The 26037-nt window shown below is 40.6% G+C and overlaps 1 protein-coding gene across 1 annotated transcript in view; it reads right to left on the reverse strand.

Annotated features, from left to right (window-relative positions):
• PDGFD (platelet derived growth factor D) overlaps positions 1–26037 on the reverse strand; it is a 136311-nt gene that overhangs the window by 32648 nt on the left and 77626 nt on the right. The window contains exons 2-3 of the mRNA XM_062514587.1: positions 22593–22797; positions 18456–18636 (exon numbers count right to left, since the gene is read on the reverse strand). Of these exons, the coding sequence (XP_062370571.1) occupies positions 18456–18636; positions 22593–22797 (386 nt within the window). The remainder of the gene's footprint in view (positions 1–18455; positions 18637–22592; positions 22798–26037) is intronic.

Genomic DNA, 26037 nt, shown 5'->3' on the forward strand with positions numbered 1-26037 from the left:
CTCAGATCTCCATGTACAAGGGATTTGCTAAGGACTAATCTGCTGCATACTGTAGTTAAGCAATTATAAATAAAACACACAAATCAACTAACATTCATTGTAAATATTCTGCATTTCCTCCTTTGCCATTTTTATCTGAATGGCAAATTTTGATTATGCAATTAAACACCGGGACACAAAACTTGAAAGGCTCTCCCAGGCTGTGTCTTCCAAACCCATCAGACTGGTTGGCTGTTTCCAAGCTAAATTTATCTTTATTGCACTTATGTAAGTACCAGCTTTATCCTTTTCTTCCCTTCCAAGTTTGCTTCCTGCAGTAATTCTGAAGAGATGTTATATCTCCTCTCACCATCCGTTTTATTACACTAAGCAAGCCAAGCTGTCTTGGCCCTTAGTAAGAAATGTCCTCTTCTCTCCCACTGTCCCTGAACTCAGTCCAAGAAAAATGTGGTAGCTCTGTACCATGAAGACCAGAACTGTACAAAGTATTCCAGAAAAGTACACTAGTACACTAAGAAATTTTCTTTTCCCCTCTTCAATAACCAGTAATATGCCATTTAACAGCAAATACTTTCACTATTAATCTCTATATGAGTGACCTCTTTACTCATTTTTGAGCTGTTCCATTTCACTGCAAATCAATTTGTGCTGCTCAAGGTCATCCAGATTGCATCTCTGATACTCCGATTTTCCCATTCATGAGCAATGCACTTCAGCACTGGGTATGCTGCAAAAACCACTGAAATGCTACTCTGCAGGTTGCACTCTGGTCCCTAAAACATCCCAAAAATAAAACTGACCATAAGATCAACTTTTTAGAAACTCCCATTAGCAAGCTGTCCCTGGCTGAATACTCCCTTCTGTATTACAGGACACTGCCTGCCCTTTGACAGCCACGTGCATCTTCTCCAGCACAAGGGACTGTTTCCTGCATGACACTGTGTGAGATGCTCCTCTGAAGTCCAACTGCATTTTCTAGACAGCATTTCCTTCCATTCCAGGCTATCCTCCAATCTGGAATGAGTTTCTTTGATGAAGAGATATGGAGTTTTTTTCTGGTTTCCTGCACCCTTAACCACCTTTTTTTTGTTTGCTGACAAGTGCCCCATAAGCATTCTAGGTCAGATTTAGGAGCGTGAAGGTGCCCTGGCTCCTCTCCTGCCATCGATGCTACAGGCCGCCACTGCATTCACCTTCTCCACGTGAGCCCTGGCTCACCTTACTGCAATCCAGGGATGCAATCCAGGTGCATAACACACTGCATCTGCTCCTCACACCCTTTCTATTCCTCTTGTATATAAAGGAGACCTGCTTTCAGAAGTGACTCTTGGTACCTTATAGTCTGCAGTGTCCATCTTTGGGCAGAGACAGTGGAGCAGTCTGAAGGCAGTGGGGCTCCTTGCTTGCCTTCTAAGCACACCTGGGCCATGGTGCCATCCCATTTTGCAGGGTTTGGTGGTCCCCCTGTGATACCCCATGCTGCCTCTGCCAGGGCAGTGGGAAGCAAACATCCAGAGGAGTCCTGATCAGGGTGATGCTGCACATCAAAGTGTGAAAAGAACTTGGGAGGAGTGATCCCATGAGCCAAAAACTTGCTGTCAGGTCAGTATCTAGTGCCTTTGTGAGGACTTGGGTGAACTTCTGCCACGCTGACTGGCAGGATTTTGGAAGCAGTCTCCCTGGTAATAAGTGACTCTGCCCTGAGCAAAACTGAAAAGCTGATACTGCACTTGCCCGGTAGTGTCCAGGTGGGCAAAAAAACTCTTCCAGAGTTAACAGAAGGTGGTGACAGCTGGTTATTTCAGGTCCTCCTTCTTGGTGTGACTCATACCAAATGGGAACGTACTGAAAGGCCCCAGTACAAGGGATATAAGGAAAAATATTAATGAGAGAAAACCACCTAGGAGCAAGCTATTAATTTTCTGACTTCTTTCCACTTGGGTTTCTACATGTTTTTTATATATTTAAACACAGTCCACAATCAGAGAAAAATAATCATTAACAAATACAGTGTAATTTCATTTAATATTCCAAGTCTTCCATTGTTCCAGGAGGATCTGCTAAGAGCTCAGACATGCACACTTACATTTCCAGATGTGATGTGGGAGAAACATCAGAGCAACAATAATAAAATAATAATAATGAAAAACTCAAATGTAGCTAAGCAAATTAAATTCTAAAGCTGAGGACACAATGTAGAAGGGTAAGGGACATTAGCTATCCCAGCAGCAATCCCAGCCTATTGATTTTTTGTGAAGGATCCATTTGTTTTTGAGCTCTCTGTCAGAGGATGGTGTTTAATTCTGCAGTAAGCATGCAGCAGGACCATGTGTTATGTTTCACAGATAATGCAAAACAAAGCATTTGTTCACCCTCCTGCTTTGACTGGAAGGCACTGCATTTTCTAGGATAACAAAAAGGACTGCTATCCAACTTTTCAAAGATGTTCAATAATCATAAAAATAGCGAGAGAACCTAATCTTTGAAAAATAAAAGAACCATTTTCTCTCAGCTTTTCTAGGTTTTTGATGTGATGAAAAGCAAGTCAATTTACTGCACACAGCACAGCATACTGCTTACTGGGGATTTTAACTTGAGTGTTATCAAACAGCTAAACTAAGGAAAAAACCAAACTATTCCAACCGAACTTCCAGATCTATTTCTCAGAAACACCACTGCTGTTAAAGCTAAATACAAGTATACTTTAGGAGCAGTTAGGCTTCTCATTTCTCGTATGTGTAATTTTACAAATATCAATTGTAAGTGACGCTATGAGTAAAGACCAGGTAAAAAACACCTTATATTTGCCACTTTTTGTAAACAATCTAACTAAACCATGTCATCAGTTTTGGGATCAGTTTACAAAAAAAATGGCCTTGAAAATCCTTCTAAACACCAAACTGAGACCATAATCTCAGGACCAGGAGGGTGTGCAATGGGCCACAGTTACTGTGTGACACATTCTATTTGAATTCTGGCTAAATATAAGCATAAACAAATAGAGTAAGGATGGCTTTAAAACTATAATAGGCTAAATATTTTCAAGCAATGAAAATCAAGACAAACACTTTAATTCAGTTTTATACTAATGACCTGGAAAATGTCACAGAAAATTGAAACTGGCAAAAAAAAAAAAAAGTTGTAAACATCATTTAATACAAAGAAATATGGTAGGATGACCAGAGGTCAGAAGCACTGGCAGGTAAGAAAAACAAGCCTTCACTTTAAAGAATGTAAGTGGAGAAAAAGGTACAAGCCATAAACTCTATCTGATGGCACACACACAGACTCAGAAAGGAACTGGTGCCAAGAGCCTGGAGGGAACAAAGATAAAAAACCATGACATTAATCTGAAATGTGACACAGTGGCACAGCATGGAGGGTGACTTATGCCTGGCCACACAGAGGTCTTCCCCACGCACAAGGAGATGCTCTCCCCATACCAAGAGGACACACGCTACCACAAATCACCACCAAGGGGACAACCACATCACCATAAACCATCACCTCCTAGGGGACATGGGCACAGGTAGGGCCTCTCCTCACTGGCAGGGATGTGTGAGTGTCTTCACCACCTTCCCATGCATGCAGAACAGGGTTATTCTCAGAAAAAAAGCAACATTTGCGGGTGCAAGCAGCTCTTCTGGAAGGTAAGGATGGGTATTCTCAAGACGACAGGTATAGTTAGGTTTAATCTGCATAGGTGTGACAACAGTATCAATAAAAACTGAGAGATGCCAAGGTGACACCAAACCCCTGCCATCCTGGCCTTGCAGTGCTGGTCTGCACAGGGCAGGCTTTTCAGCAGCCCACCTCCATCAGCAATGCAGGCTTATGAGGAGAAAACACTGGGGAGGGCTCTCACACACTCCAGCAGAAAGGCTTTGCTCTGTGGCATAAAAACTCTGAGTCTTTTCTGAATACCAGATAGCATTTTCTGAACATGAGATAGAATTTTTAAAGCACCAAACCCACAGACTGTGTAGTTTCTACTGCTGGCTTTTAGCACAGTCTTCCTGACCACCCTGTCAATCTTTGTCCACTTTGTCCAGGAGGACTGGACCTGGACTGCACCAGCAGTAGTCCTGCACCTATGCAATAGTCCCAATTTCAGCAGCTAGAATTACAAGGGTTGTCTCTGCTTTTAATCTATTCCTTAATGCACCTGGAAAATGTACCTGAACCAGCACTGAGCTAGCACTGTCAGCACACAAAGTTGCTGCTAAGGTGGGAAAACACTTTATTTTCACCTATTTCTGATGGAGATAAATTATGTGTATAGGGAGCAGAGCGTCCTATTTTCTGCTGCCTTAAATTGTCTTCCCTGAGTTGGTCTTTTTGCTCTCTCTTCAGAGCTTAATAATGCCAATTTTTCTGTATAAACTCACCCATATTAAAAAAGAGGTGGAAGGCCTGAATAAGAACATGACTGATACATTCAGGTTCTTTCCTAACATCAGCATAAGGTAAGCACACAATACCTTGTGTACACTATGCCTCCACAGAGGAGAGGCAGCTCAGAGATAATACACACATGTAAGTACAAGGCAGATTTTGAAATAGGATCCCATTTCCAGTCAGGCACAAAAGTTCCACCTCATCTGTAAAAAACAGCAATTGCTTGTTTAGGTTCCCACACCAACACAGCATTCCCAATTTCTTGTAGAAAAAGCAAAGTTTTAAGCAGCCTACTTCTATCACTGTGTGCCTCTTCAGCACACAGCACAAACCACACAGAGGAGTCAGACTACTTGCCCTCATGATGCCCAGATTCTTTCAAGACTTGTTTTTTGTTTCAAGTTTATTGCCCAGACCTTGGTGCGAGATAAATTTTTGAGGTCCCAAGGTGGATTTTTTTACCCTGCCGTACCCTACAGCAGTGGAAAAATTAGCCTCATACTTTCTAAGCTGTTTTCTCAAGTTTCAGGGGTTTTTTGTTATTTTCATTTTCCTTTTCTCAAAAATAAAATTATTTTTCAAACTTCCCCATAAGTGTGCAAACATTGAATCCCAGGGCTCACAAATGCCATTAACTGGTGTCACTCACAGTGTTGTCAGGAGTGACAAGAAAATGAAAGAAAAGATGACTTCCATGTAAGAACTTCTGGGTTACGTCTATATAAAGTGGTAAAATGAGGTAGAGATTGATCAGATACGGTGTGACTCATGTCTTCAGACACACCTATTACCCTGTAAAACAGAGTGGCCATCACAAACTGCACACTGGAAACAGCCCAGGGCCTGTGCTAGCTCCAAACTAGCCATGCTAAAAATGTGATGTGTGCAAACAACATTGTGCCTATGCCTTGATTCACATACAGTCTGTTGAAAAGTCTCTGCTGACAATTCTGGATACACAGACTTCCTTATTAGAGGTACTGATCCTGCAAGAGCTTGCATTTAGGCTTCCTTTATATGGCTGATGGCTGGACAGCAATGGTGCCAAGAATCAGGAGCACACAATGACACAACACAGTTCCTGATTCCTACAGTCTGAGGAAAAGTTAATTACTATTTTTCACAAAACATTGCCTATGGAATACATCAGGACACAACATTGATTGAAAGGAAGCATTTTTATAGCTGTCAAGATCAGAAGTATTATTATTACTAAAAAAAAGGCTTCTTTAGGTTAGGAAACAGATCTAGAAAATAAGTTTTATCTGCCACAAAACACCATTTTGTACAATTAAGCTATATTCCTAAACAAAATCTATTAAAATTAAAAAACCCTGTTGTTACGGGTCACAGAAAAATTGGATGTTATTTGATTCTGCTGAAAATGATCTAACAAGAAGATGAACTAATTCCACGAACCTAAAAGGTATTTTTAGCTTTCAGTGCAACAGATGAGTTGCAAAATCTGATGTTTTTACAGGCTCAGTCCTCCCCTAATTAAGCTCTGACTAGTTATCAAAATGACAATTGAGGAAAACAGAACTGCGCTTTTCTTGGTATTACAAGAGATAGGAAATAGGACTTTTTTTTTTTTTGGCATGCCATGTATGTTCAAAATCAGTTCAATGTGAATAGAAATCTGTGGGTTGAAAAACAGAGACAGAGTTGCAGGCAAAGAATGATGGTAACAATCAAAGCCCTGGGCTGGAGTAGGTGTTCAGTTCAGTAGCACAAAGCTCAGCAATATGCAGAGGATTGTTTTATGCAACAGTGCCATTTAGCCAAGCACTTTCAGCTAAGTCTACCAAGTCTAAAAATGACAGGAATCCTGCAACTAATAAAAGATGTGTGTGTGAATATACATGAGTAAGGGCAAACCAAAACCACTCTGCCATGTCTAACACCTATTTTATTATGAAGACATGCAGGGACTTTATCAAGTGCTCAGGGCAAAACCAAAGGTTCTAAATTTAATAGAGATTAAATAGAGCATGCAAATCACAAGTCAGATTTACACAGCACCGTGGCTGTCTTTGGAAATGTGGTGTAGAGTGTGAAGGTTATTGAAGCCAGAACAACTGTGCTGAGCAAACAACAGCAGCAGCCTGTGAGCAAACCAGCTTCCCCAGCAAGGAAGGAAGGACCTTCTCTGATAATCTCTGCCTGGGGCTACAGAGTCAGAACAAAATTAGGAATTGTTAAAAGAAGTGTGGAGATCCCAAGAGCTCCACTCATCATGCCACCTAACAAGGAAGAGGGGGATGAGAATAGCAACAAACTTTCTCAAATCACCAGACCAGTGGCTCAGGGTGGTCTGAAGCTGATTTTTGTTCTTTGAGCTTCCTGGTTTGGAATCCAGGATTGTTGTTCTCTATTTTGTAGACATGCTTCTTACAGTAGAGACGGCCCAGGTAAATCTGGCAGGCACAGGAAAAGTGAGCATCTAAATAAAACAGCACAGCAGACAAACCCCTTTGTTCATCACTCTTGGTCTGGCCATGCAGCCCACCCTGCTGGCAGTGTCCCAGACTGGAAGCTGGAACACCACCAGCTGCTTCTGTACTGTCTTTCAGAAGTTAATTTCATGGCATTTTGCAATTGATGTGCCTGTCTTTGAGGTGGGAAGGTCTCAGGATGTGATAAGGTGGAGCCTGGCCTGGAAGCCAGCACCCTCCCTGAGGTCATGATTCTGCATCCAAACCCATGGAAAGTGGAACTGCAGGAGGCACAACCATCTTCACTGAGGACATGCAAAAATCACTAATGGTATCATAACCCAACACGAGGAAAGTTTGCTGTGGAAAGATGCAACCTAATGTGTTTTTAGATTTTAGACATGCTGAATGGAAGAAGTAGCCTAGGAAACCTGGGAGCCCAAAGATGGACTGAGCTGACAAAAGAAAACCCATTAAAGGACACAGTGTTAGGGCAGACAGGCTGGCAATTGTCATGCAGACCTGCCTAAGCAGGGTAACCTGGCAGGTGACGCTGATGCCAAAATAATTTTTGACAACACCACCACCCATAACACAGCCCTGGTAATGCCTGAACCACGAGACTCGGTTCTGTTCACTACCATAGAGAAACAGTAAAAAGTTAGGAAAATCTGGGGCAGTTCTGATATGAATGTCAAAAACTCTGAGGGGATTAAATAGCATGATTTCGATAAGATTTTTTGGATAAGATTAAAAGCTAAATGTGGACATCATTGCTTGACTAAGCAAAAAGCAAAGAAGTGTGAAAGCACACTGCAAATATCTAAGGGAGATATATACCCACAACAAAAAGAACAGACTTCTTTATCATAAATCAAGAAGGAATATAATTGCAGGCAATGGTATGGCATTAAAAATAAAAAGAAAATTAAAAGTTATTATGAAAGAAAAAATGTCTTTGCAACAGTGATTTATTAGTCCATGGTTAAGCGTTCTGTATGTGGTTGTCATATTAAAAAATTATACTAGATGATCAAGCAATGACTTTGCAATACAGAAAATTCTTGTCCTGAAGGAAAGTTGACTGAATGACCTCACATCAGAATTCTAGGTTTGTCTGCCTTAGACACTACTTGGGGGGGGCGGAGGGGGGGAACGACAACAATGCCTAAACTAAGATTCAGTAATCTTAAAACAACCAGTATCATCTGATCCAGATATGTAAGTAGTTTACAGCAGTTACAGCTGCTGCAACAAACAAGGCAAAGATTTTTTATTATGTAAGCAATTAAACACCCATTATACACAATGCATTGTGTTCCCTGGCTTGCCAAGAGTGACAAAAAACACATTGAGCAGTGCTAAGGTTGAAACAGACCCTGCAACCCAAACTTGGCTAGAACAGTACAAGAGCAGGATTGTGCTGCCAGGCTTCACAAGGTGCTGACACACAGTCAAATAAACAGTACTGGAGGAGTACAGAACATAAAGTCGTGCCTTGGAACCCCTCTCTACACAAGGCTGTGAAGACACACAATCCTTGTTTTGATTTAAAAGACAACTTGCAACCAACACCTGCTGTGATGGATTCTCACAAGATCCTCAGTGCAGCTGGAGGTCTAGCATGTTTCAGTGCACCATACCACTTTCAGTATTTGCTTCTGACAGACTTCCAGAGGAAGCAGACTGACTTCCTACTCTTCTCCAATACTGTTGGTACACTTACATTAGGCTGTACACCTTCATTTTTTGTAGAAAATCTAGAGCAGAGTCTGCTCAACAGGAACAGGGCCTGGGAAGAACAGGCCATGTCCTCTTCCCTTGTGGACTCAGAAGTAGGTCAGATTAGTGTTGCCACACTGAAGAACCAGGAGAGTTCTCTTTTCAGCATTGCAATAGAATGTGCCCAATTAAACCTTTCATGGAATCAAGCATGGCACCTCTCTTCTCCCAACAAATCTGCCATTTTAATTAAATTTTTAGAAAACACCCTCCAGATTTACCAAACCAGTTAGTTCTTCATGTTATAATCATTTCTTGTGCCAACATTCTTCAACTGTTGCTGAAGTGGAAGTAAAGGACAGAATATGGCTTTACAGAGATAGCATTATGTCCTCAAGTCAACAGACTAAAACAGTTCTGCTTTTCAAACAAACAGCTAATGTGATCGACAGGTTAATAATGAGTGCTGTTAAAAAAGTCTGCCAGTGTAAACTCACTGCCTGTCCATGCATACTGATGTGCTGTTTAGGGTTAACAGGGGAGAATGGTTGGATTTAGCCCTCCTCTTCAGTGCAGAGACAAAAGAAGATCACAAGTCTACCAGCAGCACTGTTTTTGGCAGGCTCAGTTCGCTACGGCATTTCCCATCTCTCCTTCTAGTGTCTTCTTAATAGTTAACTCCAGGCAGACAAATTAGCTATGAGGCTTTCTGTGTCTTCTAGCAGAAACTGAATTAAAGCTGTGACTGGTCTGTCTCTCCTACAGTGTCAAAACACCAGGTCCAAGCTCCTTGTATCTTCAGTTTGTTTGCACAGACATGGGAAACAAAGTCAGGGAACAGGGCGGTCTTGGTCCTCTCCCAGGTTATGCTCATTATGGCATATAAAATATACCCCTCCATTTCATGCACTATGATTTTTGGTGTTGGATCCATCACACCTTTCTGCTACCTACACATATTTGATGTTAATTAAAAATATTGCTTTATAGATACCATGAGAAAGCTGTCCAGCACACCTGGTAAACATAATTATGCATTTTAATGCTGGCAAGCTCTAAAAAAGTCTTAAGTATTAAATATTTTTAAAAATTGACTGATCTACCCAGAGAAGTTTTAATAAGACAATACCTTGCATTCCTTTTCTAACCAAAATTAATTCTAAAGATTCAGAGACTACTAGGCATAACTGATTTGTTTCCCTAATTAAAACAACTGCATAAGATTTTGCCAAGTTTGGGAATGGGTTTAATTTCTTATTTTTCCAATAGAACATTTTTGCCACCAGTATCATGAACTCTGGCTCACTGCAAGTCTACTTTTCATGTACTCTGCATTGTTGTTTAACAGAGATTGCTTGACTGTAACTGACATTTGAAGAAGAGCAAAAAGATTAGCTTTTGTATTGAAGTTTTTTATGTATACAGATACATTATGACTAAAATGTGGCTGTGAACCAGGAAGCAATATGAGCATATGTCCTGGTTTCAGCTACAGTAATTTCTTCTCAGTAGCTGTTACAGTGCAGATTCAGAAAGAAAATGGTGTTGATCTGACACAGATTTATGTTTTTTGCTAAGTCATGTTTATCCTAAGTCAGGAGCTCTTTTCTTCTCTCCTAGTTTCACGCTTTGCCAGTGAGGAGGCATGTAAAAGAAACTGGGAGGGAGCTGGGACAGCTGACCCAAACTAACCAAAGGGATATGCTACACCACAGAACATCTCTATTTGTTTCCTGTCTGCTATCATCATTATTACTGCATTTCACTTTATTTTCAATTATTATACCATTCCTATATCAACATATAAGTTTTATTTTGGTCCTCCTCCCCATTCCACTAGGGTAGCAGGGTGGAGAGAGGAGAGGGGTGAGTGAGCAGCTGTGTGGTGCTTAATTTCCAGCTGGGCTTAAACCACAACAGCATGAAAGCTAACAGGGCAGACAATTTACTGCAAATCTTCACACATGCCCTCACTTAGTCAAATACAGTGGCAAGATCATGGCCAGTTGCTATAATACCATGGCTCCCTTCATTCAATTAAAATACTGAAGTCATTATTCAGCATTACACACTTCCCAACAACTGCAACATTCCTGTGGCTCTTATTCTGCTATTCTTACATGCTACAATCTCATTGCTAATATGAATGTGTGCTTCTTGGAATTTGCATTTTCCAATTTGCTTCTGCTGTGTTTTGCAAGAAATCATCTTTATACTGCACGAGGCTTTTGAGTCTCTTGATTATTTTTGTCTGGCATAGGTAAGTAACTGTCTTGTACTCCACATGGTGATCTTTTCCTACTGGTGTCTTTTGTACGTCTAACCTTTGAAAAGTGGAAATTTCCTCTGGGTCACTAGTTTCCTCAGGAATTCTTTAAACAGGTAAATCCTGACTGCAGAAAATGCAATCCTTCAAAATCTAAAGCTGTCCTAAATGAACAATACCTCCAAGTCTTGTTAGGATTAATTATTTGAGACAGTATAGTGGATTTAAAAATAACATGTTTGTGTTTGTACGGTCCTTTAAAGGCACAAGTGCTGCATTTCCTCATCCCTGGCTACCACCATGAGTTTGGTTGAGTTCTCGTCCAGTGTATAGCACATGACTGGGGTTAAGACGTAGCATTTTCAGCAGGAATTGGACAGTAACAGGACTACTGCTGTTCTGTTAAGACAGATCAATGACAACATCCTGCAAAGAAGCCACATAACTGAGCTGTCAACAAATCAAGGACAGAGGAAAGCAAATGGCCAGTTCTCCCTCATGCTGTTCAAACAACAAAACTGCCAGGTATACATGCTTGCAGCTGAGAAAACACAGGCATTAAGGTCTATTTTCTTTTCTGATTAAAACAATTGTTTTATCAGTTGAAGTCTGACAGCTTCTGGGAGCTTCTGTGTGTTTATATGGTCCCACTGCTTCTGGTTCTGCTGTCTTCCTGGCAAGAAGGACTGCATTTCCCTGGCCATAACTCAACTCCTCATTCATGTTCCCAGTCGACTCTTCATTTTTGAAATATATTCAAACCCACTCCTGAACTTTACAGTCAGAGGTTTTGCCAAAAGAGGCCAATCTAGTGAAACAATCTTACTTTTGTCTTGCTTTCTACCTGATCCATACCTGCCCTCCCTCCATTCCTGGACACAGTCTTTCTTATTTCAAGTCCACCTCCTCTTTAAAACCTCCCATTAATTTTCCTATTTATTCCTTCCAAACCATGCCACCATGGCTCTTCCTTCCCTTCATTACCTTGTTAAAAGTGTTTCCTTATTGCCATTCATCCTTTTGAGTCCAAGTGAAACTGCATTCATCTGACTGTAATGAACAAGTGACATGTGGACATCTTCCTAGTGAAGAGGGAAGGCTCCTTCTTTCATTGTGTGCTCACAAAGATACTTCATGAAGTTAGACAGAATCACAGCCTCTCTGTACCTTGGTTTTGTAATATTTCCTTTTTCTTTCAAGAATATTTGCTTGTCTGGGGCTTCACCTACCTCTCCTAGCATGGCATTTTGGTATTTCTGCTGCCTTCTCTCTCTCTGTGGACTTTACTCTTCTACTAAGTGTGTTTGCCTTACCCACAAAAACCTTTATTTCTGAACTTGGACTATTCTTAACTGTCCTCCTTTGTCTTTGCTGCTGCCACTATTTCATTGCCATTCCTGGATGATCCTGTATCAGTCCTTCCCCCTAATACTTTGAGTGTCCTCCAATACCAAGCTGGTAGGCGATTTCCTCCTCTCCCTGAAATCTCTGAATTTGAATGGCTTTAAAAATTAAGACACAAAACAGGGAGACTCCTAATGAAGTTTAAAATTCAGAGTCATAAAGCAGAAGGACTGGGACCAATCTTAGTGTCTGAGACAAGAGTAAAAATGGAAGGGGCATCAGACCTTCAGAAGACCTGCCAAGAGAGGGACAACGTTAGGACCACAGTCTAGGGAACACTGGGGAACAACGGAGTCTGGGACAACTGACTGTGAAATGCTGGGTCGTGTCAGGTTTGGCTGCTCTGGCTGCAGCCCCCAGGATACCTGTGACTCATACACTGTATTCAGCCAGTCCATCTCAGACTTGAAAACCTGCAAGTTTTCTCACCCTGGAGGAAAAAAGATTGGCTGGACAAGACTTAGGAGTAAGTAAAGGTTTAGGGTTTTGGAAGGTGTGACAGGATGCTGAAGGCAGAAAAAGCTCTTGGCTGGTACAAATGTCAGAATGAATCTTTTTATTAGAAACTTTGGCTGTTCCTGGAGCAGCCAATGCTGCCTGTGAAACTGATCATCCAGACATGCCTTCTGAATCCATGAATACCCTTTCCTTATTGCCAAGCAATCTGACTCCCACTTCTTGCTTTTTTTTTTTTTTTTTTTTTTTTTTTTGTATCCTTCACTATCTTTTGTTCTGCTCTGAGTGCTTGGAGAACCAGAATGTGCCTGCCTACCACACTGCTTTGCTTTTCTACCATGCCACCTTTCTTTCTTAATCAAATTTTGCAGAATGACAGGTAAGGTCCTGTGAATTAAGCACCAGATTGAGGATTATGGGATTCTCAGGAACCCTTTTAAATGGAAAGCATTCCTCCTCCCCATAAAAAATTACTCTGAGATACTTCATGTCTCAAGATGCACCGAGAAGCAATGTATCTTTTTAAGATGCTGCCATCTTATGTTGCAGCTTAAAATTTTTAACATCTTCCAGAGCAAAAAAAAAAAAAAAAAAAAAAAAAAAAAAAAAAAAAAAAGTGCAGAGATAATCTCTTAAATTTCCTGCTTATATGAATTTGGAGAAGTAATGTTAAAGATTTTGAGCAAGTCTTATCTAATTATAACCTAGGACTTAATTACTTCTCTCCTAAAAGATGAGCCCCTGGCAGATAATTTTATGAGGACGGTATGCCTTGAGCAAAACACAGAAAATAGTTTTCTGTCAGAACTTAAGAAAATATAAATGTCATCATATAGATTGTTACATGTTTTGCACATGGGTTGTATTCATAAAAAGTCTTTGCTGTCTAGCATAGACAGGCAATCAAAGCTGAAATCAGAGAAAGAAGTAGAAGAATTGATAAAAGATCCACGATTAAGCTCTTCTTTCTTCATTGTGAAATCTATTTCATGTTCAACCACTTCATTAACCAAGACATGCCACTCCACCCTATTCTTTCCTTTTGTACTCCCGGCAATTGACTGTGATTCCTTCTGTGAATTACCTAATAGCAGGAAAGGTATAGATGTGCCATTATCACTCCTGTTGTCACATGAGATATATTACATGGAGTTTCAGGCAGAATGTTTTGTCCTGGATACAGAAATGAATTATCTATCCATTCTGTGAAAGAAGTGACAAGCTAAACCAGAAGTACAGCAGCAAACTCATGCAGCTTCCAGACTAGCTTCAGCTTAGAATTAATCATTCCTTATGATCTTTATGGATCTGTAGTCCCACTGGTGAGTCTTTTTGTGATTGTGCTAACTCTTAAGGGCATTTATTTACTGACTTATTTTAAAAAACCCTTAAGCCTGCTGCTGCACTACTTGTGCAGACAAGTGTAGTAAAATACAGGGAACCAGTCACCTAATTCAGAGTGATAGTAGTGAGGGTAAGTATCAGAATCAGGTTCTTATTTTTCCCATTTTCATTTTCTGATTGGTCTTCCAGTTTTGTTTGTTTTCTTCTGAACTTAACAGGCAAGTATTAAACAGTTTAAGCCTAGAATTTGAGCAAACTTTGATTGGTCAATATTCTTAGCATGAGAAAGTATTTGAATGTTATTGTGGTGTCTTACCCCTTTTTGATCACAGGAGTGGTGACCTATATACACGGTGGTTAGCAGCAAGCTATTCCCTGTGAAACTCCAAATACGTATCCAAACTCAAAGTTCCTCCTTCCTCCATTCCATTAAATTCTTTATGGCTCCCTCATCCAAAAAAACTTCATTTTTAAACAAGCCAAAATTACTTAGGATTTAACACACTGATATGTATTTTGATGCACAAGCTCATCTTGGGACAAATGCTCTTATGTTCTCCTCTTTAATACCACATGTCCACACGTATATGTGTATGTAAAAGGATGTATATGTAACCTTACATCTTTATATACATGCATATTTATACAAGTACATATACATGTTTCTAGTTTTTGGGAAGCCCTTGTTTCCAATGATGATTTTAGTCAAAATTCCAAAGTAAGGATTTCATTTAGGATTAACAAAATAATTAGTAAGGCAATAGGAATTTATTGTCATAAATGTACAGCAACTATGTGCCTTCTACAGTAAACTTAAAATAATGTTTGTAATTATCAAATGGAATTCAGCATTTTCTAGCTGTCTCATTAAAAGGAAATTAGATGCAGAGTTGGGAATTTTAATTCCAAACATTCACCTTTATTGTTGAAACATGATCCTCACTGAGTTCCTAGACTATTTCACTAAATGTCCATGCAAATTAAGTTGTAAAACATGGGATCCAATCTTGTTAACATTCCTTTCCAGAATTATGACATTGAAAGAACTTCAGAAGGAAGAAGGGGATTATATAAATTTATCTTCTTCTGCTTCATGGATTTCTACACTGTTTGTTGTGAATTATTATTTCCTTAGACTAAAAAATAATGTAACAAAACCAACCAACCAACCAACCAAAACCAAACAAAAAATGCAACAACAAACAAACAAACAAAACGCCACCCTAGAATACCTCAGTGCCGTCTGTAATACAATTTAATATTTCTAAGGCAACTCAATCAAGAAAAAGCATTAAAAATGCTGATAAATAATGGCTTTAAGTGATAATGGTAGGAAGGAATTTCAAACAAATTTGCAATCAAATGAGGCTCATGCCTAACAGCTGTCTACGTCTTGTACCAGACCATTTTTTACTCTAGATCTGTGAAGCTTCAAGAAAAAGACAATTTTTAAAGAGGTTCAAGGGAAACAATTCTCTATTGGATACCCAGACTAAGCCAACAAACTTCACAGCTACAACTGGGGGCTTTGAATATGAAGTGTGGAGTGTAGACGCTCACAGCTGTGCACACCTACATCCTGCTGAAACCAGCACAGAGGAGGGACTTTTTCCAGAGAGCTCAGGACACTTTTGACTCCTTGGCAACTTGAGATCAGCAGTGGGAAGTGGGACACACTCAACTCACTGACAAACTCTTGGAGCCGGGTCCACCCTGGAGCTCCGACTCCAGGGAGTGCTATAACTTTGTGAGAGAGGAGCAGATCTGGGACAGGCAGAAGCATGCTGGACTTTTCCTGTGCTTTCAAGACCACCATCACTGCTCCCTCTCCAGCCTTCTGAGTTCCCTCAGACCCACAGAGAGGAGAGCAGAGGCAGAGGTGCCAAGACACAGAGGATGAGGGAAGAGGAGGAGGAAGAAGGTGGAGAGACACAGCCTTGGCAAGCAAAGTTTGCTAAATACTGTAACTAGATGGTCAGACTTTATTTCAGAGATTTTTCTCCCTTGTGCCTTGTCTCTTATCTTATATTGGGACAGTTAAACAGTCACACATACCCATATAGTTTTCAACCTTATATTGTTAAAGACCATCCTTGTAGCTTTTTGGTCTAATTTTCCAGAATGAGTCTGAGTTCCAATCCCATCAAGCCCCTTCATCCTACAGGGCATGTTTACTCTATACCTTGTTTCAATAGGGCAAATGTGATACAAGTCTAATTTATATCTTCTAGGAAAATAATCCCCTTTTGTTTCTCTAAATGGTACCGGAATGTGACGTTAATAGGAAAGCAGAAGTCTACAAAGATAGTGAAGGATGCTTCTGCTAAGTTCTGTGGTGCCTTATTTGTGCCTCATGCAGAGTGCTGATCTAAGTAAAAGCTCGATCTGCACCAAATGTAGTGAACTTCACTGACTGCCTTGAAGATTTATAAATGAGAGGTCAAAGAGTCAAGCTGCAAGGCAGTTTGGCTGAATGAGTAACTGCGAGAAATTCACCCAGTCATTCTGGGATGATGCACAGAAGATGGAGCTGATCAATAAATTCCAAATCACTTGCTTTATTTTCTCTGGAAAATTATCAGTGCCTGGTGTACAAATAAACAACTACCATGCAGATCCAAACACCGAACATAAGAAAAAGTAAGGGAATTAAGAGATTTGCACATGTCTTGTGCACCATGTTCCAAGAAAGGGCCCACAAATAGCCCTTTGTTGGAGAAGGTTAGAAAGGGAAGGAAAAAAGGTCCTTAATTTCATCTCATACAAAATACCATATGTTTTTGTGTGCTTCATTAATGCTCCCTGGTTTACCGACCAGAAACACACAGCAAGTCCAACCTTCAGGGGTCAGCAGTGCTCAGGATATCTATGAACTGTGCTCTAGGTGACTGTGGAGTAAGGGCTGACTCTGCTCAGTATTAATCCTGCAGTTTGTGGTTGGACAGTTCAGAATCTGAAGAGCAGCTAAGTACAAATCACTCCCCACCTCACAAATACCACCTATCACCTGTACAGGGCTCCTCTCTGAAATAAAGTAGTATTTAATTCAGAAGGTGCACTTAGAGATTATTCTTGTAAATAGATTTGTGAGATTGCAAATTCTCTGTTTACTCACAGTTTTGAAACAAGATAAATACAATAGACTTTTCTAAGCTTTCTAGTGCAGAAAGTCCCGTGTCTTATTAATGGTAACATTCATTTCTGGAAAGCCTAATACTGTCAGACTATTTGCATATTCTCTGGCATAGAACTTGCTAAATGCAGCAGTTTCTAAGGCTGTGCTGAAATATGAACAGTATAAAGAAAGGATGCTGCTTCACTCTCATTTTTATGCCCAGTGGTCTTTCACAGACTGTTCTGCCTGAATTTGAGTTTTAGTAGATTATCTTCAAATTAGAGCTCAGAAATGTACTTACAGTTTAATGCCTTTCTCCACTAGAAGCCTAACAATTCACAGGCAAGGGAGCAAAATCTTTATAGCTTTGCCCTGTCTTAACAATGTGCTGTTTATGGACTCTTTTTAGCATACACAGGCATACATGCATGCAAAGCCAAGAGGTGGAAGTGAAATGACTCAAACAATTAATCTTTCCTGTTACAACATTATTGCTATTCCAGGCCTTCTTATTTGCGTTAAAGAACAGTGGATTGAATAAAAAGGGAATAAGAAGTATGATGGATAGGAAAATATAATGATGACAGTATAATAAATTGTTGCTTACCATTTCCTGAGTGTTTGCAAAATCTGCCTCTTTCGAGCTACACTGCACCAAAAGCATTATAATATTAATCAGAGAAATACAAAAGAATACATATTTGTATCAAATTCTATATGAGTACTGAGCATTCCTGCTCCTTTAAAACAAAATGAAAATAAAAATAAAAAAAAGAGGAGGTTTTCATGCCACTGAAACAGTACATGATACACTACCAATGCTTCTGCATATACAGAGGTATGCTGATATCTGATTAAAAACACAGTCTGAGCCCTAGCACACTGTCTTGCATGCAGACTTTTATTGCATACAGAATAAACTACTCTTTATCTGAGAATCACAGCCATAACCCCTCAAGGTATTATTTGACCTCGAATGAACATGAAAGAGGGGTTCACAGAGAAGCCATTTCTTTGCTATTTCTGCAGCATCTCTCAAAAGTAGTGGCAGTGCAACTTTAGTATAGAAAGTGTTAGTGCTTCTGAAACACGTTATGCTATTAGAGTAAATCTTGAACTGAACTGGACTTTCTTTTATATTTAATGACACGATGTCAAAAATACTTTGATCTGCATTAATGCAGTTGCTGGAATAAAATTACTTTCAGTCATTTAGTGTTTTGATCCCATGGTTAGCTGCACCATCCAATCTTCAAGAACTGATGCTTTTACAGTGCAAGCTGTCTCTTAACCCTATTATCCCTAAGAGACTTACCACAAGAGAGTAACATATCTTGAATCCAGGTTTAGCCACAAAGTAGTCATCGGATTTGAAGGTTATCTTTATGTGATTTGTTCTTGAGGTTATTCTTGGAGGTACTTCCTTGTGTCCACACCACCGTCCTCGAATAACTGTGCTGGTCTCTGATACATCTTCAACTTCCACAAAGTCATACCTGAAAAAGAGTATGAAGAATCAGTTTTTGCTGACTCTGGTTAGAGAGAGTGCCTGCAAATTGACAGGAGCACAGCTGGACACACAAAGACAACTGTTCCCTGTTCTCTGCTCCCAAAACATCAGACTAAGTATTACAAATGGTGGACAAGTTTGTGTGCCACAAAATACACTAAGCTTCAGGCTACTGCCTGAGTGCTCAAATGACTGATTTCTGTGCTCCTGGAACATGACAGTATTTGCTACCATGCTAAAGTAGCAATAAGAGGCACTTGCATGTACTTAGTATACAGCAAGCATATGCATTGCATTTCATGTGGTGGGTAAATAATTTAGAGACCTGCTAAAATATTATTTAAGGCAGGCTGCCCAACCTGAGCAGCTGCAAGCAGTTGCGCACTTTCTGGGGGTCGCCCAACTCCCTGCAGCAGCAGCAGCAGCCACCAGGTGCCTGCCTGCTGTGCCAGACAGAGGGCTAGAAAGGGGCAGCCACTGTGCCAGGAGCAAAGGGAGATCCTGGAAGGACACAGGGCAGTGCATGTTACTGAGAGGTGCTTTTCAGGACTTCCCTTGTAGGTGGCACATTGCTCCTGTAGCTTGTTTGGAAAGATTTATGTCTAGCTTTCAAGCGGAAAAGCATGCTGCTGCTCTGTGTGCTGCAGTGCTCTGTGAAAAGTCACATCTTGGCCAGGCACCTGTGCCACAACAGAGGTCCCTGAGCCCAAAGAGGGCTCTGCCAGGAGCAGAAGGCACTGAACCCTAGGGATGAAGGAACACAGTGGTAGCACTCACTGCTCCAGCCTGTGCATTTGCCTGCTTGGGTATAAATGACCATACAAATAAATAAAAAATGAGTACAGTTATTGAGCTGGAGAATAATGGGGACAGAGAATAAAGTTCTGTTTTTACTAAATCTATGACATAACATCTCTCAATATCTTTGAGCCAGAATTAGGCCCCACACATTGCTGCCAGCAAGGCAGAGGTGATGACAAGAGGGGCAGCTTCAGTGCCATCTTCACAGTACAGTTAAGCCTTAAAACTCTGGAAGTCTTTACCAAGAATGTTTTCTATTATCAAAGCATCTGCTCCCTCCAAAGAGGGAGTTCAGAACTGTTAAGTGATTCTTGCTAGCAGTGCACTGCTCCCTACCCCCAGGTCTGTGAGCCAAGCACCCTCCTCCTTGCCCAGTTGTGGGAGCTGAATACCTCTGTAAATAACAGACATGCTTTTCTTTTTTTCTGCCGAGAGCCCATGAGAAAGAAACCACAAGTACTATGAGGTTTGAGAATATCAGATCTGCTTTTATATTCACCAACCCCAAACTGCACAAGAACAGCAAATAACAGATCCAGCATGACCACTTAAATCTGCCCAAACACTGCTGAAATATTCTTTTTTTGTAACACACCAATATTTAGTTCCAGGCAGAGGTGAACTTGTCTCAATCTCTCTCCACCATCCCCAGCTCCCACTCCCTGGTGGTGATGGATGTGGTACCCAGCAGTGCTCCCAAGCATCCACCCCCGCCCGCCGGGCAGCACAGAACTGTGAATGCCTATTGCAACACAAGGGGTTGTGGTGCTCAGCAAGAGATAACCTCATAAGCTTTGGTGAAAGTTGTCCTGACTAGCCTCCCCACTTTTGGAAGCCAGAAGCCAGACTAAGTAGCCAAATCAGGGAAAATCCATGGACTTTCAAGGATTGTATGTGCTTTCAACGGCAGAGGCTTTGCTGCAATGATCAGGGAAGTAGGTGTATTCTCAGTTACTTCTGTGCATCCAAGGAGCATCAGAGGCTGGGTAATTTAATTGCTTTTCAGAATCAACTCTTATCAAGTGCCTGTGGAAATGGTAACAGTACTTTTTGATCATTCTGTAAGACCTTGAATATTTCCTCTCCTTCAGAAGATCAGCAGAAATATAGCCCTGCTAAAATATACCTTTTTATTCCTCAGCCTGAATGAATTTCAATCGGTTCAGTCTTAATAGTATGCAAATTACAATAATTAGCATTAATGAAAAATTGAAAGAAAACACTAGGAAGTTTCTGGAGAAAAAAAGATTAAGGTCAAAAGCAAATACAAAAGCAAGGTAAGGTGCAGAGGTCCTGAGTTACTTGTCCAGTATGCCCAGCCTTCATATGCATATGCTCAGCTCTCAGCATTCATTTCAATTAAAAGAGTCCTGGCTGTCTCTCTAAAGCAGCACTGCAGGGACTGTCAGGGACTGAAGCTGCAGAAAGGATCTAGTTTTGAAAAATATATTGAGCATTAACAAAAATCCAACTGCACACAGTACTTAACAGACTTAAAGCCATCACAAGCTGTCTGACCAAAACATCCCTCACTCTAGAAGTAATACTATCTAAATAAAGGTCTTCCAGAAACTCTAGGGAAAGCTTTACTGCAAAAAGGGATGTGATATTTCTCCAGCTTCTACAGACATTATGGATGATGGAACGTCTTTGCTTTTCTCTGCAGTCATGGAAGAAGCAAGCAGACTGTCTTCCAAGATGCTCTCCAAGCACACAGTGCCAGTAACAGCTTGACTTTCCCTCACTGTGCCACCACCTTTAATGGCTTTTGACAGAGAATACTTCATCTTTTTTTTCCACAGTAAATCAGCCTTCTGTTTCAAAGTTGCAATGCTTTCAGGTCAGCCACAGTTTATCCACTATGTAAATATTAACAGGATGCTTCTGCCTGCATTAGGCTCTGAATGTGGGAAAGCCTTGGGGTACTGGGAGGTTACTGTTGTTAGTGACTCTGCTGCTGATCTTGGACCAACATCACCAGAGCAGACCTGCCAAGGAGCAGGGAAGGAGAGCCAATTTTAGGCTGCATACTTTTATTACTACATGGAAAACAAACCTGCAGGAATGGTTGCCTCTATCAGTAATGCAGAAAATTTAACAAAGAAAAATAAGGAAAAAAAATCCACCCTGTAAAATGCCTGCAGAGATGCCAAACCCTACAAACACAAATTAATTGACAAAGATAAGATAAGAAGAGGCTGGGTGTGCAGAAACACTAACAACCAAGTTCTCTGCATAGATAAGGTATAAGTAACAACATGATCAGGCAGAGTTGGAGGCTGAGACTTGAGCATTTTAAGTAAGTAGCATCACAGCAACCTGCCTTTTGGAGGGCATGGGAACCCTGAGCCTCTCTTCTCCCACAGAAAAAGAGAGCTCAATAAAAGAAATATAAAAACATGCATTTATACTGTTTTAGTGAACGCCAGCAAGATTCACCTCTGTACTCTAGTAATGCAGAACAGTTTATCCACCTAGGTTAATCAGCCAGATCATCTGAGCTTACGGTCACTTTTTCTTAAAAGGGGACCCAAAGCAACTGGGATATAGTAGGGTAGGCTTTGACAGATTTATAGATACATACATCAACATGCATCGGCATGTTCATGATTGTGGACCTATATTTAAGCTTTAAATAGACTTCTACCAGTAAAGAGTAAAACTAATGATAAGCAAGTAATTTGAACACAAGTATACTTTTCAAAGCATTTTTATCTGCCCCTCACACCCCAAAATAAACACTTACCTACTCACTCAAGCCTCCTAAAGTCCTGCACCTACTGAAAAAGATGTTTCTTACCTGGCTGAAACACGACAGAGGACAAAATCCTATTAAAGTAGGATTGTTGGATAAAGTAGGATATGCTACTGTAGCTGGATCTGAGCATACAAGTACCTTGTGCTTAAAACGTTATAGAAGGACTAAAACCTGACAAAACTGCTTCAGGTCCAGGACAGCTCAGTTTATTTATGAACTCAAAGATCAATTTCAGCTGGGAGGGCCCCTTAAAGGTCTGTTCTCCTTTTGCAAGGACATCCTAGACCTGGCCAGAGATGCCCTGGTTTTGCTTTGCAGTCTCATGCCAGTGAACTTGAAGGTGATCTTAAGGAACCCTTTGCAAACATCTGCTTCCCACTCACCTGCAGATCTCATTTTCGGGTTCCTCCAGCCCAAACTGATTATCAAAAGCCAGCTGGATCCTGGTGCTCTCTGGGGAGTGGAGCCGCCACGTCAGCAGGAGGTTCCTGGGGTAGCTGCTGGGGAAGCGAGGACTGTGGATGCAGCCGTTCCCTGCCACGCTGATGGTCTCTTCTTTTCGGTACAAGTCTGTGAGGTGATTGCTCTCTGTTAGTAGTCACAACTTGTAGAAATTAGTATGTTGTTCCAGTTACAGGAAGGCAAAAAACACAACAGTTTATAACACAGAGCAGTTATTTGCATTTCAAGTCTATAAAAAGTTGGGTCTAGGAGCAGTTATTATTAAATAGGAGGTACAGTATATTTTCTCTTAATTCAGACACCTATTAAACAGTAAGAACAACAGAGCTCAAGTATACAGACTCTTTATTTTACAAGGAATGTACAATTATTTTTACATCTGTATTGATTATATAATGCCATTTTCACCACTTTGTTTTTAAAACAAAATTAAACTTTAATAACAGGTACAAGTTTGAGAACAATTAAGTAAGGAAGACTGAAATAAAAAGGTAAACAGTCCTGCTTCTCAAATTTTGTGCTCTGGGGAACAATGCCCACTAAACAAAAGCAGCAATGAAAGGCTGCAGGAAAGTGAGCATGGATGAATTTAAATTTCTTTACTGTGCTCAAGTATTTCTTCCCAGGAACGTGTGTAAGGTCATGTTTTGATTTTATTTATATGGTGTTAACCATCTGCTGCCTATGGTCCATTTACTCAAACAACTACTCTATGCTTATACCGATGTAACTGAGGCCAGATCCTGTCCCATCAACCATCTTACTCAGTAATTTCAAGATAAATAGCTAAGCCTTTATTTAACTGAAATTCCACAACTTTTGCCTCAGCAAATATTCAGTTGTTCCTAAAGTTTACTTGTACTGAGGAAAAACCTCTGCTGCTGTAAATCCATGGCTCCAAGGATTCCAGGAACTGTGTCAAGACCCAGCGCTCTAAAAGCCATAATGTCTTCTCAGTTGCACCATGCATTTGCACTGCCCAGCTGTTTCTGATACAGTAATTTGGGTCAGTTTGCATCAAAGAGCTGCAGACAACCATTCTTCCATGCATTGCCAACTTCAGTATGTGGACATTTTGAGGATCAGAAGGCTCCAAGGCAACATGCAGATCACTTCAGCTTTCAGTTCCCAGTCAAGACATGCACCTCTGAGCCTCCACATGTGGGAGAGCTACCTGTGTTCCCTCCCCACATGATGTGTGGGGATCTACATGAATTTGTACACTTGTTTTCATGCAAACTCCCAAACTCTGGTGTCTTTATCTTAAACTGAACATCACTCCATCCTGCTGAATGCCACATCAACCACCAGTTCCACTGCAAGCAGTAGAAACAGAAAACTGGTATCTTCTCCTGAACCTGGATACTGAAGAAGAACAAATGGGGGAAAAGTATTTCCACCAAGCCACTCTGTGAACGCTGGAAATACAAAACCAAAGCAACCAGCCACAGCCATCTGTCTCACACACTAATCTAAGCCTTCACTTTTAAAATAAAATCTAATGTGTGACTGAAGTTTTCTAAGCTCTTTATATGAAATACATTTACTTGTTTTATAAATGCTCATTGAAAATGGGAATCCAGAAAAATGGTATAAATTTCATGATTAGTACATCCATTTTTCAGGTTGCTATTCACTGGCTCCTGGCTGTAAATACCTCCCTGCGTGCAGCTGTAAGCAAGGCATGTCTTTCTTACAATAATTCATTGTACCCTTCTGACAGCACAGTAATTCTAGCTTCCAAACAACCTGAAACTCAGAAGAAAAAAGTCTGTGTTTCTAATAAAACTATCTCCACAGACCTAATTGTGACATCTTTCTAAGATGCTTTCAGAGTCTGAGCCACCCTTTCTAAGCAAACACCGCCCTAGCTCACAAAGTGCAGAACTAGTCAGTTTTGTTTTGTTCTGCTTTGACCAAACAATTTGGATTGGAAAAGTGCCAATTTGGTGAAGATAAAGACCACCCACCTAATAGTTTTGTTGCGATTTTCATCAGGGACATCTATGCTGAAATCTGTTTTGTATTTGCTTTTATTCTAAAAAAAGGGAAAAAAGACATCTGCAGGGTTTTTTCCTCCCCTGATCTGGAATGAAACAAAATGTCCAGCCAACACTACTGAGTTCTTACTGAAATCCTGAGGACCTTTGGACACTGAAAACACCCAGTACATGAAGAGGACAAGATATTTCACAGGACTTTATCCAAAACATCCAAGAAAAGGGATAAAAATAAAACAGATTTGATGATAACAAACTCTAGTGAAAAACAACCATTCCCTAAGTCAGAACAAAAGTTACTGCAGTTAAACATGGCAAAATTCATCCTGCGCCTGAGAATCCTTTACTCTTCCTTCTTGGACAGCAAACTATTGCCATTTTCCCTCTGTCACCATGCATTTCACTGTGTGGTTCAATCTGGTTCACAACTCTGAGGGAAAGGCTCTCTTTTCCTAGGCACAGGCTTTGACCTCATGTCACAAGCTGCTGAAATTAAGAGTTATGGGGACAGTATCTCTGAAATGTGCTCATACATGTACCCCCAAACAAAACACTTGTGCACACAGCACACCAACAGAGAATGAACACTACCTGCTCTCTTGTACATCAAGAAGAGGGTCTGTCACAGCTTTCAATTTAAGTTAAACTCTGAATCCCACAGACTATAGTGCTCTGCCTGCAAGGCAGTCACACCTGACCAAGACTAGTGCTGAAATGTCATGGCTGGCACAGCTCTGCAGTATCCAAGTTGTACAGATACACAGAGCAATAGAGTTGCATGTGTTATGAAGCTTAAAAATCAAAGCACAGTGACGTTTTATTTCCATCAAGGTAAATGCAGAAATTATAAAGTCATTAATTGGAGAGGAAAGGTTGGAGAGAAGCATGGGGAGAAAATTCTCACTATAGTAAAATAAGGGATATTCAAATACTCCACTCTGAGGAAAAGCCTGTTCCACCAAGGAAGAAAATATGTTTGATGAGAATGGCCATACTGTTTCTGTAGCCCACATGGAATGAAATCTAAAGCTATTTGGAGCCCTCACCTGATGCTGGAACAGACTCTTCAGGAGCTCTGAACAGCCTGATTCCCTCTCACCCTCCTCACCATGCACTAAATTACAAGCTGAAGTGGTGCAGCCAGCACTGTAATCAAACACACTAGAATTTTCTTAAGGGGATTTTCATTGGGATTTCCCAGTGCTAACAGGCTTAGATAGAACACAGTCAACCCAGACTCGCTCCCAGAAGGTTGGATCCTCATGAATCATCAGACATCTGGGAAACAGCTTGAGGAGATGTGAGCAACTCTTGTACCTTTTGTATCAACAAAGCTATGAGACTAAAATAAGACCTTTTCAAGCAG

The sequence above is a fragment of the Cinclus cinclus genome, chromosome 2 (assembly GCF_963662255.1).
Source record: "Cinclus cinclus chromosome 2, bCinCin1.1, whole genome shotgun sequence".
NCBI classification, from domain to species: domain Eukaryota; kingdom Metazoa; phylum Chordata; class Aves; order Passeriformes; family Cinclidae; genus Cinclus; species Cinclus cinclus.